The sequence below is a fragment of the Ciconia boyciana genome, chromosome 24 (assembly GCF_034638445.1).
Source record: "Ciconia boyciana chromosome 24, ASM3463844v1, whole genome shotgun sequence".
NCBI lineage: Eukaryota > Metazoa > Chordata > Aves > Ciconiiformes > Ciconiidae > Ciconia > Ciconia boyciana.
The window spans coordinates 4417401-4433001 of NC_132957.1; the positions used below are offsets into that span (position 1 = coordinate 4417401).

Consider the following 15601-nt stretch of genomic DNA (forward strand, 5'->3'; position numbering starts at 1 on the left):
TTCTTTGCTGGAGGAAGAGCTCCCTCGAGGATTGTGGGAAGATGAGCAGCATGTCTGGAAGCTGCTGGGGTGCAGTGAACTCAAACAGCGGTGCGTGCTGCTTTCCTTGAGAGCAACCCTGCAGCTCTCCCCGTCTTCCCCAAGAGCATTTTCTTGCTTTGCCGGGCTGCTTCGTTGCTGTGGGTTGAGTAGGCTGGCTGCCACAGCGGTTGCTCCTGTTGGGATGTGATGCAGCCTGGCTTCTGCTGAGGACAGACAGAAGTCCTGTGTTTGGCTCCTTTCAGGCTGCTACCCTGTTCCTGCTGCCACTGGTCCTGACTGGGAGCAAACTGGGGCGGGTGGGGAGGGCTGGTGCCACCAGATGGAGCTGCCATACAGCCAGACCGTGCTCAGCTTCACCCCAGTGCGCTGGACTGGGACAGCCTGGCACAGGTACAAGACTTCAACAGCTTCAAGCTTGGTCCTGAGGGCTTCTTGTGCTCCTGCCTTTCACCGCCTCTGATGTTACAGCGATGGGAGGAAACGAGGCATCACCGGTGAAGGAACAGCACCAGGTCCCTGCAACACGAGGGGAGATTGCACCAAGGGTGTTGGTGATTCAGCGTTTACTCCTTGCCAGCTGCTCTACGGAGCAGGCTGGATGTTGTATTTATCACCGCGAGGCACGGTTTTGCTAAGACCGAGGGCTAAAGGCTGCCCCGGTAAAGCCCACAGCCAGCCCAGCGTACCGAGGTGGGACAGGGCTTGGGGAGGTCACACAGTGGTCCTAGCCCAAAAGCTGTGCTGTGAGGACTTACCGTGCCCCTGGTCCAGAGAGTTAACGGTGGTTTGTGACTGGAGAGGGGGGATCAGAAAGAAAAACTTTATGGTTCTTTTTGAATCTCTGCTTTTTCTGTCTTTTTTTGATGTCCTAGATCTGGAAACGTTTTTTTTCCTGAGCTGCCGTGGTGATCTCGTTGAGTTCTCCAGCCTTTTCTTCAGAGTTGGAGCACTGCGTTGTTCTCCTGCTTTTATTACGCTTGCTGATACCCAGCGTGCGATGGGCACAGGGAGGTCTGAGATCTTCCTCGAAGGTGAGCCAGGACGTGTGCTCCCAGAGAGGCCACAGGCTCTCCCGTGAGCCAACCCCTGATGAAATCACTGTCATTTTAGTTCTCTTTATAAGGTGATAAGCTTTTCCTGCAAGGCGGTGTTTCCAGAGTGATGTCATGCAGTTGGGTAAGCCCTGTGTCAGGGAGGTTGTTTTGCAACCAGAACTCTCCGGAGGGAGAGATCGATGGTTTCGCTGGTCGGCAGCGAGGAAGCTCATCATAGAGCATCCCGCTTGGGTTTCTTGGATGCAGATCCAGAGAGGTGGGGAGGAGATCTCTTTGGTGGACTGGCTCCTCATAGATCTTAATCTTAATTCTTTCTTGTAACAGCCTGGTCTGTTCCCCCTCTTTTCTTCCTCCCCTACTCCTCAAGCCCTCCAAACCCTTTGTAAATGAGGTGGGATTTTTGGGCAGCGTCCATCTGGCAGGCTGTTCGCCCTCTGCGTTTTCCCAGCTTGCAAATCAAAGCTGACCTCAAGCGAAGGTGCTGGAGAGCCCACCCTCTCTTACAGCCGCTGCCGAAGGGCTCCCCAGAGCTTCAATCAGAAACTCGCAGCTGCGGATCTGGTGCAGGGGAATGGCTGGAATTTCCTGCCTGCTTGGAGCAGCCCTTGCTGCCTTTGGTGGGGGCATGTGCGGGCAGGTCCCAGGCCAGGGTTCGCTGCCTCTCGCACCCTGGGCTGGGTGGCTGGGGATGGTCAGGTTCCTGGAGCAGCAGAGAATTCCCGGTATGCACTTCCCGATGCTCTGGCCGAGTATTTCTCCATGCTGGGGCTCCTCGCTTGTGGCGTTTCAACCATGCTTTTCTTTCCCTGCTGCTTGGAGGTACCTCATCGTCTGGCTCCAGCCTTCCAGGAGATATAAACGGATATTAACACCTACCTCTGCTACGGGCTGGGGTTTACTTGGCCGGTTCCCGACCAGCATCATGGCTCAGGCCTGGGGGAAAGTCTCTTTTTGCTGCTCCTCTCCAGCTGCTTCCAGCTGCGGTGGATGCTCTGGTGCGGGAGCAGCGTGCCCTGTGTACACAGCCCTTCCCTGAGTCACACTCCGGTGACTAATTCCCTCCTGACAGGCACATGAAGCCTGGTCCATGCCCAGGTTCACAAATAAATTTATTTCTGTTGGAGGTTAGACTAACAGCAACCTTGCCTAATTTTTCAGCAGCTTTCATTCTTGTGCCTCACCCAAAATTGTGCCTTGCACTTAAAAAAAAACCCAGACTCTTAAAATCCTATGGTTTTAAGGAGCTTTCTGTGTTGTCCTTCCCTTGTAGCATCTCCTGAGCCTTTCCCTGGTAAAAGAGATGCTGCTCTGGGATGTGCCTAGGTTGGATTTGATTTCCTTCATCTGTTTCTCCCCCTCCGCTCTGGATTGGAAAGCTTTTTGGAGGAAGGATTTAGAGCTCACCTGGGTCCCTCCAGAATGCGGCTTGGAGCCTGCACTAAGGCAAGTCCCCGGTTAGAGCTGCAGCTTTTGCTCTGCCGCTGCCTTGTGCTTGGCTTCTGGGCCCAGCGCTGCTGTCCCGAGGGAGCACGATGCTCCCGAAAGCCTTGGCCAGCGGGTATCTGCTGGATCTACACTAAAAATGGAGGCGAAGGGCTGTTTCAGCACGTCGGAGGGGCGAGACGCATCCCTCTTTGATCAGAAAGAGGCTCACACCATGGAAAAGCTTCTTTTTAAAGCTGCTTCTCAATAACCGTCGCTTTGGTCCTGCCCAGGCTGAGCTCGTTGCCTGCTGCTCGTGCAGATGATTCTGTCGAGGCATTATACCATATTTATGTCTGCCGGAGGGGAAATACCATTGCAAGCTGTAAAGCACCCTAGCCAGAGGACGGACCCTACCTGTAAATCCGTCTGTCCGGGGAGTCCATTCCAGGAAAGATGCTCGTTGCAAGCAGCGAGTTTCCTCGTGCCAAAAGCATCACTGTAAGGAAGGTGTTTGGGGCGGCGAGTGAGGATTTCTCAAGCAAGATTTCCATTTTTGGCGCTTGGATAGGAGTAATTTCCTGCTCTGCTGGGAATTCAAGTTAACTGTTGACCACGGGTGCAGTCAAGGCAGAAACGTCTTTGTCCAAGCGGAGCAGAAGTTTCATTTTTGGCAGATGCTGTAAACTTGCAGCAAAGGAAGAAAAATGTGATTCCTGCCGTGATGGGGCAAAAGCTGCTTTTTGCTCACCTGACCCATTCTGTTTGTCTTTTATTTAGAAATGTCTAAAGGTCAAAATAGCTTCCACTCTGCCTATTCATCGTGACAACAGCTGGGAAAAGCGGGATGTGGCTTTCCAAACATCCCACGCTGGCAGCGGAGCGAGAGCCTTCCTCTCCCATCCCTCTGTGCCCGTTTCCAGACCTGGAATGAGACGGGATGGAACAAACCTTGTCCACGATGTGACCGATGGACCACCTCGGAAGTCAGCTGAGTTCCTCCCCTCTACTGAGGGTTTTCTCACCCTAAATTACTCCTGGAAGTGCTGAAGCTGCCTCCAGCCACCAACTTCCCCAGAGACCAAGCCCTAAGGGCTGCTTGAAACTTCACGTGGTGGGAACAGATACGGGAAGCCGTGCTCTTCCCTTCTTAGCCCTTGGCTGAAAAATATGCTGTGGGAAAGTATTATCTACCTCGCTTGCAGTAGTTTGCAGGAAATATCCCCCCTCCAGCATGTGACTTGCTCAACCCGAGTGGTTTCGGGGAGCATGTGAGGTCCCGTAGGTCATGGGGAGCAGCCACAGTCCAACACCCTTTGCCTTGCAGAGGGACGCTCCGGATGGGGGGATGCTGTAACCTCGCTCTGTCGGTCCTGGGGCTGATGCGCGCCCATTCCCGGGGGGCTCTGGCTTTCGTCGGAGGCTCTCGGCACCTTTTCGGGAGCCACTTGTTCAACAGCTGCAAGGAACCGATAGACCCAAAATCTGGGGCGCAGCACTTCCCCTCTTGCCGCTTGCGGTAAAGAACACTACAAAAATAACCGGGGTTTCTGCAAGTGCACACACAGGCGAGCGACTGTGGGGAAGTTTCGCACTTTTCAGGGAATCGAAGCCCTCAGGACCCCCCTCGCCTGCCGCTCGCCCCCGTCAGCTTCCCATCACCTGGGCTGGGGGGAGCTGCAGGGGGAGCAGAGTGGGGCCGGCCCCCGGCCACGGCCGCGTCGAGCTGGGGAGACGATTGCATTCGAGGAGCAACGAAGCCCTGGTTGCACGTGGCTGGTCTGGGGGCTCGTCCCGCAGTCCTGCACGGCACCGGCAGCTTCTCCAGTCCCGCTCTGAGCCCTGCTCGAGTTGGTTCAAGTTCAAGGCTGCGGCCCGCTTGCATTTCATGGGGAAATAACTAATGTCCATGTTCCCCTTCTCGTTTCTTTTGCTGTTTAATCTGAGCATTTGCAACACGGCTTCTTTCCCCAGTGCTGGCGCAGCTGGGAGCCATGGGTGGCTCTGGGGGACGCCCAGGATGGCAGCAAGCATCTGCTGTATCCGCCACCGTGCTCCCTGCCGACCACCTCATGTCTGGAGGAGAAGAGAAGGCGAAAAGATTATTTACGTCTTTCCAGGCTCAGCAGTGCATGCTCTGAGCTTTCACAAGACTTTCTAGCAGCCTTTCCAGCTGCTGGCCCTCCATGCGATGCTTTAATGACCAAAATTCCCGGTTTCTCTCCTGCTCGCTACATGCAGAGGAGCGTTGCATAAATCTGACCTTCTGATGCAAAAGGTGATGTGCTAACGGCCCAGCAAGGACCGGAGGAAACGTGGGATGCTGTTTACGCACGGGGCTGAGGCTGCGCGAATGCATCTTGCAGGCTGGTGAGGACACGCTGGGACATTTCATAACAGGTCGCTCGGCATTCACAATCGCTGCTCTTAAAACACAAGTTTTATGGCTGTTGCTGGACTGTAAATCTCCAACTTCCATGGCTGGCGCCTTTAGGAGGAAAACATCCGGCTTCAGCAAACTTTGATGCTCTCCAAGTGTGAGCCACTGTGCGTCACTCGTGGATGGGGCTCGTACCACGCAACGCGCCTACGGCTAGAAAATTCATTGCAAAAGCAGAACTTCAGGATTTAGGGGTTTGCTGGGTCTTGCTCAAGGGCTGAGCAATGTGATTGTTGGTGGGTCAGGGCCTCTTCCTGTGCCCGGACGTGCCGTGCGGCTCCCATTCGGCTTTGGACAAGCGCGTTTGGCACCTTGCAGATGGTGGAGGGTGCTGGCGGCCGGGCTGGTGCCTGCCGGGGACCCAGAGACGCTCGGGGTGGAGGAGGGTGGCATGGCAGTTCTGCCCTGGGGTGTTACCTGGAGGTTTGTGGTCCTCCTGGAGTGATGCTCCCTCTCCCTTCTTCCTTGAATTGGGGGGGGGCTGAAGGGTTACAATCACCCCAGCTGACGAAATCCCCGGGAAAGGGGATCACGGAGGGGCTTGGTGCTCAGGAACTCCTGAAGGATCCCACAGCTCCAGCTGGAACAACAGCACCAGCTGAGGAGCCAGCGCCCGGACCAGCTCCTTGCGGGAAGATCTTCCACGAGGGGCTCATCCGAGTGCATTCGCTGCCCGGCTGCCGGAGGGACGGGTGACGTCCCACCCACGGCAGCGGCGGGACGGTGCCCAGCTCCGCATGGGACGAAGCACTCGAGATAAACCTGGCCCTGAGGTCTCCCTCTGAACAACGCATGGGGTTTCCTTCCAAGCTGGAGGCTCCGGGCAGAGAGAGGCAGCGTGCAATGCTGTGAGGTCTCTGGGTGGGCTCCTCCTGCCCCCTCTTCATCCATCCCTCTGCAAGGAAGGATCCAGAGCAGGGCAGAGGAGCTGGAGCCGGGGCACTCCCCTCCACCTGATGCTGCTCCTGCTGACAAACTTCTCCTTTCACGTGTTTTAGGGTGAAACGTTTGGTCTCAGTTTCGCCTCAGGCAACCCCTCGAGAAACTGGGTGGGAAAGGCAGGAGTAATGCTGGAGCTGGCTCCCGAGGAGGAGCAGAGGATAAATAGCCATAAATCACGGGATTACTGTAAGCACGTCCATCCCGTGGCAGGAGCGCAGTTCAAGACCAGGCGCTTGGCTCGACTTCAGGACATTTGGGAATGGCCTCCCCTGCTCCGGCTGGCGCCGGGGGGGGGGACCTGCCTGTTGCCTCATCCGACCAGCGGTTTCTCATCCCTCTGTTCACATTTTTTAGTCAAAACATCTCTTAGAGAAGGCGAGAGCCGGGTGGTCCTGTGCCAGCCTCTGTGGCTTGTTCCCACTGCAGGTTTTCTCTTCCCCGGCGCGTGGACGGCCCTGGTCTGGCACGGTGCTTCCCGCCGCACGTGGCCCCGCTGGATCTGTGCCACCCCGGTGCGCTCCAGGCTCCATCCTGACCATCTTCGGGCTGCCCGGGGATGACGTAACCCCGGCTGCCATTGCTTCAGGAGGGACGGGACGCGGGGCAGAGCTGTCCCCCGGCCACACCTGCCACTGGCTGCATGAAGGAGCCGCTGCTGCAAGCTGGTCTGCAGTGTCGTCAGGCGGTTTGGTAGGACAAGGTCCAACGCTGATCCGCTCCCTCCTCCGTGCACGTGCCGGCATGAACCGGGCTGCCCTGCCACCACTTCCCTGCTCCGCTTCTGCTTTGGAGGGGTTTTAGGGAATGGGCTGCGTGCCTGGCTCAGCCCCAGGCAGTAACGAGGACCCGTGTACCAACGGGGACCCGTGTACCAACGGGGACCGGCGCAAGGCGAAGGGCGGAGAAGGCAGCTCAGGATGCGGGGATGGACAAGCCATGCCATGATGCTGCCCGCAGCGCTCGCCTGCCTGCACATCATCCTCTCTCCATCACCCCCTGCCACCCATTCTGCCACCTCCGAGGCCATCGGATGTTGCCTGTGGCCACTTGCCCCTTGCCGACGGGGCAGGGGAGGCGAGGGGGATCTCCCCGGCCATGAGCTGGCATGGCGATCCGCGGAGAAAACAGGACGTGGAAGGGAAATGTTTGTGTCTGAGAAAAAGTATTACATATTTTTCATCTCCACAGCTGCAAACCAGCTTCCAAATCGCCCAACTCCAGCACCATCAGAGCTCCCCTACAAAATCCCAGGCGGAGAGGAGAGATTCCTGCTGGGTGTTTACTGCGGCGTCACCCGCTGGCAGCCTGGGACGGGGAGGGGGGGACGGAGGGCGGGCAAAGTTCGGCTCCTATAAAGTCAGGTCTGGTCCACTTCATTCATTCCCCTGGCAGCATCGCTGGGAGCCGCACATCCAGCCTTTGCGCAAGAGTTTTTGCAAAGAAATCCCCCCCGGGACGGCCGGCTGCCTGCGCGATGCCGAAGGGGCTGCGGGACGTGGGGGCTGCCCTCACCTGCCTCCAGCTCCTGGCGCTTCTCGCCGGCGTGGAGCCGAGGCCCCGCGCGTGGGACGAGGACAAGCTCCAGCTGGAAGCCATCAAAAAGGGGATCCTGGAGCGGTTGGGGATGCCCGCTCCCCCCATCATCCGGCACCAGCTGGACCAGGAGAGCATCCGGAGAGCGCAGCGGCTGTACCAGCAAAGAGTGGCTGAGCTGACGGGGAACCGGAGCCGGGAGGAGGAGGAGGAGGAGGAGGGAGCCGTGCCTGGGACCAGGCACCTGCATCGCCTGACCACCACGCGTGAGTGGCTGTGGCTTCACGCGCATCCCGTAACCCTCGTGTCCCCCCCGGGCACCAACACGTGTGTCCCCCAACGTGTCCCCGCTCAGGCACGTCAGCCCGGCTGCCTCGGCATGTGCCGGGACATGACCGGGCATGAATCACAGTGGCCACGGTCATCCTCGTCCCAGCTGCTTCCCTTGCCCGCGCAGCGGGGAGGAGCCACTGTTTGGAGCTGTTTTGCTTAGAAATGCCAAAACTAGTAAATTTGGGATGAAAGCTTTGACCAGCGTGGTGGCGGCTGCGGGTGCTCGGCGCAGGGTTGGGGGTGAGCGGAGGGGAGGTGCCATCCCTCGAGCCCCAGCTGGCTGCTCCGTGCGTTTGGGGTTTTATCTGGACCTGGGGTGATTCAGCTCCTGTTGCTTGGGCTGGGGGGGGACAGCCGGGGTGCGGGGTGGGGGGGGTCACCCCGCCAGGACCTGGGCCATCTGCTCCGGCACCAGCTGCTACCCCTGGGTGAGACCCTCAGGCTGGGGCTCCCCGTGGACAGTGGGTCCCGGCTGATCCAGGGTTGAGGATGGGGTCCAGTCTCCCTGACCTCGGCATCCCTTGGCCTTTGGGTGATTCCCCAGAGGCATCGGTTTGGCTGCCCGACAGGAGCTGGTTGCGAGCCTCGGCTGGCGGGATGGATTGCCGGCTCTTACATCAGCTCTCCTCCCTTTCCCCGCAGTGCTGCGCCGGCCGGACGTCCCCTGGGGACACCAGGACCTCCAGGAAGACGAGGACCCCTGGAGAGACCAGGACCCCCATGGCCCCTACCGCTACCATCTCATCCTCTCCCGCACCGAGGCTTTCCACCGGCAGCTCCAGGTGGTGCAGGCAGAGCTGAAGCTCTTCAAGCAGTCGCTGGGACCCCCCGGCATGTCCCCGCTCGACGCCTCGGTGCTCCCCCGTGTCAGCATCTACATGCTGGGGGGGGCTTATGGGACCCCCCAGCTTCTCCGTAGCGAAGAGCTGGACCGCAACACCCCAAGCCTGGACCTCACGGCGGCCATCCAGCCCTGGGCTGCCGGTCCCGAGGACACGCTGCGCCTGGAGCTGGCCTTCACAGCTGACATCTCAACCTTGTTGGCCACCTCGGGGGATGAGACCCTGGTGCTGGAGGTGGAAACCCGTGAGACCACAGGACGGGGGGCCAGGAGAGCCCGGGGGCTGGAGGAGGAGTGCGGGAAGAGCGATGGGAAATGTTGCCTCAAGTCGCTCAAGGTTTCCTTCCAGGACATCGGCTGGTCGGACTGGGTCATCGCCCCCAACAGCTACTACATGAGGTTCTGCGAAGGTTCCTGTCCCCACAACTACAAGCCGGCCAGCATGCACGCCCAGATCAAAGCCCGCATGCACTCCCTCTCCAAAGCCACCCCGCCGCCCTGCTGCGTCCCCGCTGGCTACGACCCCATGGTGCTGATGCACTACGACGGTGAGGGCCGGCTCGTCTCCACCCTCTTCAAGGACATGCTGGTCACCAGGTGCCACTGTGCCTGACGGCATCGCCTCCGGCTCGGACCGGGACCATCACCGCCTGCATGGGGCAGAGCCTGCCCGCCTCCCGGCAGCTCCGGCATCCCAAAAACCAGACCCCGTGGCACGAAATGCCTCCACGCCGGCCCCTGCTCCGCCGTTTGGCTCAACCCTGGGGTCTCCGGTTGTGAACCCCCCTCCACAGGCCACAATAACTTATTCCCCCCTCTCTTCCCTTATTTAAAACCATATTTTATTTGGTAGGTGGATCCTTCCCACCCGAGAGAGCCCAAACGGGCCGGGGTGGGTCTGTCCCCGGGTGGCCGCAGCCCACTCCACGTCTGAGCATCATCTCTTCTCTGCTTAGAGACTTATTTATACAACCCTCTTATTTATTGCTAACTTATTGTATTTTATAGCAAAATACCTTTTTGGGAAAGGGGTTTTTTTTTGGTGTATTTGTATTTTATATATTTCTATAAAACAGAAGTAATGTAATAACATAAATGAATAAAGTGATGGAAACAGGGATGCTGGCTGCTCCTCCTGCACAATTAGGTGGGGGTCTCCGATGGCACGGGGTGAACAGGGACCGAAGCCCCACCGTAGGTCGCCTTCAAGCAGGGGTCCTGCAGCTCGGACCCCCGGACCCCCATCACAGGTGACCGGCCGGCAGCTGACTCCATAAGGATTTGCCGGTAAATCCTCACGGGTTTCCGGGGCCGGGCCAGCCCCATCCCCACCCTGCCAGTGGCCGCCGTGGCGGGTGAGTAATGCCTGGGCGATGCTCCCAGAGACCTTTGAGTTGTTTGTGTCCTTGAGATGGGTGCTGGGCGCAGCCTTGACCCCCTGGGCGGGACGTCCAGCCGGGACATGGATGCTGCCCAATTTCCAGGTATGGAAAATTGGTATTTCTCTGGCCGTGGGACCCTGCGGACACCAAGGGGTGGGGGAAACCCCGGCTCCTCTGGGCTGTGCCACCGCAGAGGTCAGTGGCGCACACCGTGTCCCCAAGGGATCTGCCACAGCTGGATGGGGTGGCTCTGCTTGGTCACAGCTCCTCTCTGCTCTGTCCCCTCTTCCAGCATGTCCCAGGGGTGTCCTGGGCTGCCCGGCCCCTTGGCAGCTCCCGGTGGGGACCTGGGCTTGAGGGACGTGGGATATGGGGACCTCCACTCTGGGGACAGCTTCTGGTAGGGACCAGGGTTTGAGCGACATGGGATATGGGGACTTCCACTCTGGGGACATGGGCTTTGGGGACCGGGGCTTGAGGGATGTGGGATGTGGGGACCTCCAGTTTGGGGATGGAGTCTTTGGGGACAAGGGCTTGAGGGACACAAGCTATGGGGACCTCCACTCTGCAGACATGGACTTGAGGGACGTGGGCTTCAGCGACCTACACTCTGGGGACCTGGGCCAAAGTGACATGGGCTCTGGGGACCTGTCCTTGAGGGTCTTGGTCCCTTGGGACCCCCGCTCTGGGGACGTCAGCTCTGGGGACCTGTCCTTGAGGGTCTTGGTCCCTTGGGACCCCGCTCTGGGGACGTCAGCTCTGGGGACCTGTCCTTGAGGGTCTTGGTCCCTTGGGACCCCGCTCTGGGGACGTCAGCTCTGGGGACCTGTCCTTGAGGGTCCTGGTCCCTTGGGACCCCCGCTCTGGGGACGTCAGCTCTGGGGACCTGTCCTTGAGGGTCTTGGTCCCTTGGGACCCCCGCTCTGGGGACGTCAGCTCTGGGGACCTGTCCTTGAGGGTCTTGGTCCCTTGGGACCCCCGCTCTGGGGACGTCAGCTCTGGGGACCTGTCCTTGAGGGTCTTGGTCCCTTGGGACCCCCGCTCTGGGGACATCAGCTCTGGGGACCTGTCCTTGAGGGTCTTGGTCCCTTGGGACCCCCGCTCTGGGGACGTCAGCTCTGGGGACCTGTCCTTGAGGGTCTTGGTCCCTTGGGACCCCCGCTCTGGGGACGTCAGCTCTGGGGACCTGTCCTTGAGGGTCTTGGTCCCTTGGGACCCCCGCTCTGGGGACGTCAGCTCTGGGGACCTGTCCTTGAGGGTCTTGGTCCCTTGGGACCCCCGCTCTGGGGACATCAGCTCTGGGGACCTGTCCTTGAGGGTCCTGGTCCCTTGGGACCCCCGCTCTGGGGACATCAGCTCTGGGGACCTGTCCTTGAGGGTCTTGGTCCCTTGGGACCCCCGCTCTGGGGACAGGGGCTCCGGGGTCTCCAGGGACTTTCCCCAGAGACCTCCAGCCTCAGGCAGCTCCTTTGGGTTAATGTTTACAGCTGTGCCTGTGCTACCGACACCCCTTATCAGGTGTCGGGGTGTACCTTATCGGGTGTCGGGGTGTACCTTATCGGGTGTCGGTACACCCCACGTCCACCCCACATCCTGCCTGGGGCTCCCAGCAGACCATGAGCTACACAGGTAATTTAAGATAATTAAACCATTTAATAGGGCATGGTGGAGCACCACAAGGGCCCGGAGCCCAGGGGACCCACGCAGAGCTGAGGGGGGCACCCACCAAGCCATGGGGTCCCCATGTCCCCAGTCCCCTCGGGGTGCACAACCTGGCAGCGATGGGCTCAAGGATCTTGCCAGGAGCATTAAAAAAAAAAATGAGGCTTTTGCTCTGTTCCCCAAACCGGCAGATTTAGCAGGAAAAGGCAGGGGTGCAGGTGACAGCGGGGTTGGTCCCGGTGCCCGGATGTCCCCAGCCGCGGGCACGTCCCCAAACGCACATGCACCCTGACACTCTCCCCCGGCAGCTGAAAGGGGAAGAGGAACTGTGTGCCGCGGTCGCCCTGTGGCCCCCGGCTCTGCCAGATGGCCCCGGGGGGGCCCCACACGTGTCCCCGGCCGGGAAGGCTCTGGCTGGCGTGCCGGCTGCCGGCGGATGCCGCGCCGCGGCTTCCCCATGGTCGGTGGCCACCGGCCCTGGGAGGAGGTGCCAGCCCTCAGCCCTCGCCCTGCGGTGGGAACTGGGGCGAAGGAGGGGGCCAGGGGGAGGGGGAATTAAAAATACCCCCCCACCCCCCCCGAGAAAGGCGTCTCTGGCAGGACGCGTGCGTGGGAACCACGCGTGTCCCCGTCCCAGCCACGGGGAGACCCACGGAGCCCACATCCATGGGTAGCGCCCATCCCTGTCCCCTCTGGGCTGGGGGGCCACCAGGGAGAGCGCTGGGGAGAAGCGTCGATGGGAGCCAGAGCTTCACCCCCACAGCCCCCCCCCGACCCCCCCGGCCCCTCAGTGGTTTGGGGTGATGTAGACGTTGTCCTCGCCGGGGTGCTGCGTGTTGGCGTAGATGGGCTGGTCCCCGGAGACGGCCTCGCTCTCCAGGAAATAGTCGTCATCCACCGGGACCTGGGGACTTGGGGGGGACACAGAGGGGTGGCACCCGCCGCACCGCTCCCAGGAGATGGGGCGGGACGGGGGTGCCGGGTCCCTGACGGCGGAGCGAACGCCACGGGGCAGCTCCGGGGGTGCGGGTGGGGGGAAAGGGCTCAGCCCCGGCAAACGCCTGGGCCTTGGGGATGGTGGGATGAGACAGCACGGGGTGGCACTGCGTGGGGTGGCGTGGGATGGGGTGGCACGGCATGGCGTGGCGTGGCGTGGGACTGGACAGCATGGCACCAGGCAGCGTGGCACAGCGTGGATGGCACAGCATGGGACGGGGTGGCACGGCACGGCACGGCGCAGGGTGGGATGGGATGGCACGGCACGGCACGGCACGACACGGCACGGTACAGCGCAGCAGGGGAGGGGATGGGACGTGCCCCCAGCAGCCGGTCCCCACGCCGGAGCCTCACCTGTACCGCTCCTCCTGCCATCCTGGCGTCCAGCCCCGCGCGGCAGCCGGGGCGGTGCAGGGGTTCACGAAGATGTTTTCATAGTCCGGCGCGGCGGTGGCATTGGTGGTGCTCATCTCCGCGGCCCGGCTGATGTAGCGGGGCTGCCCGTGGGCTGCGGTGGGCTCCCGCTTACCCCACCCCGTGCCAGCAGCGGCGGTGGCCGCTTTCCTCCGCCGGTAGCAAACCACGGCAGCGACCGCCAGCAGCACGGCCACCCCGCTGGCAGCTCCGGCCAAGCCGGCCACCAGCCTCACGCTGCCCTGGCATTCCTGGGCATGGAAATTGGTGGCGTTTAAGACGTCGTGGTGGGACCTGAGGCAGTGGCACTGGAGCACGGTGCAGTTGGGCCGGGAGCGGGCGCAGGATGCCAGGATGCTGCCCACCACATCGCAGCGGCACGGCACGGCCAGGAGGCGCAGGCTGGCCTGGAAGGCGGTGGGGGGCACGGCGGGCAGGGGGTTGCCCTCCAGCCGCAGGGTCTGCAGAGCCGTGGCGTTGGCGAAGAAACCGTCGGGCAGCTCCCGCAGCTGGTTGTGCTGCAGGTGGAGATGCCGCAGCCCCTGCGCTTGGCTCAGGAAGGCGGCCGGCAGCTCCCGCAGCCGGTTGTACGACAGGTCCAGCTCCTCCAGCCCTGGCCTGACGCGGGATGAGGGGCTCAGAGCTTCGATGCCGTTACGTCTCAGCCGCAGCCGGCTCTGCTGCTGGAAGAGGCCCCAGTCCAGCTCGGCGCATTGATGGCTTTTGTTGGACAAATCCAGCTCGGCGGAGGCGTCCGGCAGCACGGTGAAGCAGGGGGACGAGGGGGCTGCGGGGTGCAGCAGCAGCAGCAGCAGCATTAGGGGGGCCGCAGGGTGCCCCATGGCTCCTCCACCCCTCTGGGCGCCTGGGTGGGAAACGGGGGGTCAGCAAGCCCTGCCTGAGCGGACCCCCATTCCCTCTGAGCGTGCCCGTTTCCCCCTCCCAGTGCAAACCAGTGCAGCCCAGTCTGGCCCCCACCCTGCTCCCTCTCTCCCCGGGCAGGGCAGCACCTGGGGGGCCCGGTGGGTGGTTTTCCGCCTCCCCCTGGCCCCGGCACCCCGACTCGCCTGCGCTCTGGCCGCCTCTCTGCCTGGCTCAGGCAGGGGAACGGGAAGAGGAACAGGCGGGTCCCGCCATCCCGTGTCACCCTGCCAGGGCATAGCTGGCCCCGGGGGGGCGGCAGGGGGGCAGCACCCCCCGCCTCAGCACCCCCCGGCTGCCGCTGGACCCCCCGGCCCTTTCCTGGGGTGCTGCAGGGCTCTGACCCCGGGCGCTGCAGTGGTGCTGCTCCCTGCCCAAGGGGTCTGGGGGGAGCCCGGGGAGTCTCTCAGGTTTGGGGGGGCCCGGCCGGGTGCTGAGCATCCCCACGGCCTCGCGTGTTGGCACCGGCTGGGGGACCCCGGCCCTGTGGTCCCAGTGTCCCGGGAGGACCCAAGCGGACGACTCAAATGGGACGACGCCGTGGGCACACATGGACACGCACACGCATGCGCTGCTGCACGCTTGCATGTGCATGCAGGTGCACATGTGCTGGGTGCTCCCACACGCACCCCACATACCCTCGCAGGCACACGCGCGCACACGCACGTCCACCGGCAGCACGGACACGCGTGCGCTGCCGCGCACACGCGTGCACGATCGCAGCGCCCGGTGAAGCGGGTTGGCGGGGGGGGGCGGGGCGGGGGGAGCGTCAGGGTCTTAATGATGTGTTGGTGCAATTAATGCGGCAGCCCAGGAAGGGCGTGCGGGCAGGATCGGGCCCTCCCTGGGGTCTCGGCACCCGTGGGGGCTCTGCTCGGGGTCCTCCTGTGCTTGCGAGGGGACCCCAGGGCTGGGGCAGGGGGGCTCCGTGCAGCGTGTGCGTGGGTGTGTGTCCGTGTCCCCATCTCGGGTGTTCCCCATGTCCGCATCCCCCGGGGTCTGGCCCCACGTCCATGCCCCCCCCCGTGTCTGTGTCCCCCCCTGCTCCTGTGTCTGCCACCCATGTCTGTGTCCTGTGTCCACCCCCCCGTGTCCGAGTCCCCCCCCCCATGTCCGTGTCCCCCCTCGCCTCCGCGTCCCTCTCTGTCCCCTGTGTCCGTCCCCTCGTGTCAGTGTCCATCCATGTCCACCCCCTCGCCTGCACGTCCCTCCGCGTCCCTCCGCCCTCTCACATCCATGCCCCTCTGTGTCCACCGTGTCCGTGTCCGCCCCCTGGTGTCCGTGTCCCTCCATTTCCACCCTCTCACATCCATGTCCCTGTGCCCACCCCCTCGTGTCCATGTCTCTCCACGTCCGCCCCCTCGCGGCTGTGTCCACCCTCTCACGTCCACGTCCCTCTGTGTCCACCATGGCCATGTCCACCCCTTCGTGTCCGTGTCCCTCTTCATGCCCGTGTCCCTCCACGCCCACCCCCTCGCGTCCACGTCCCTCTGTGTCCACCACGTCCGTGTCCACCCCTTCGTGTCCGCGTCCCTCCCTTCGTGTCCGTGTCCCTCTTCATGCCCGCATCCCTCCGCGCCCACCCCCTCGCGTCCACATCCCCCCGGGGCCCACCCCC

General features: G+C 62.1%; 2 protein-coding genes across 3 annotated transcripts; one reads left to right on the forward strand and one right to left on the reverse strand.

The window, feature by feature from the left end:
- The first annotated feature begins 7234 nt into the window (after positions 1–7234).
- GDF15 (growth differentiation factor 15) lies at positions 7235–9726 on the forward strand. Of its 2 annotated transcripts, none has more exons than XM_072845311.1 (2): positions 7235–7700; positions 8410–9726. In XM_072845311.1, exons 1-2 carry the CDS (start codon positions 7376–7378, stop codon positions 9219–9221), a joined length of 1137 nt encoding a protein of 378 aa, XP_072701412.1. In that variant the 5' UTR covers positions 7235–7375; the 3' UTR covers positions 9222–9726. The 2 variants fall into 2 exon arrangements, with proteins under 2 accessions (XP_072701412.1, XP_072701413.1); XM_072845312.1 differs by lacking the exon at positions 7235–7700 and adding an exon at positions 7757–8007.
- A 1920-nt stretch (positions 9727–11646) lies between these two features.
- Positions 11647–15241, reverse strand: LRRC25 (leucine rich repeat containing 25). Its single transcript, XM_072845378.1, has 3 exons — positions 15216–15241; positions 13003–13927; positions 11647–12563 (listed from the first exon to the last, which is right to left on the reverse strand). Exons 2-3 carry the CDS (start codon positions 13902–13904, stop codon positions 12440–12442), a joined length of 1026 nt encoding a protein of 341 aa, XP_072701479.1. The 5' UTR covers positions 13905–13927; positions 15216–15241; the 3' UTR covers positions 11647–12439.
- Positions 15242–15601: the final 360 nt, after the last annotated feature.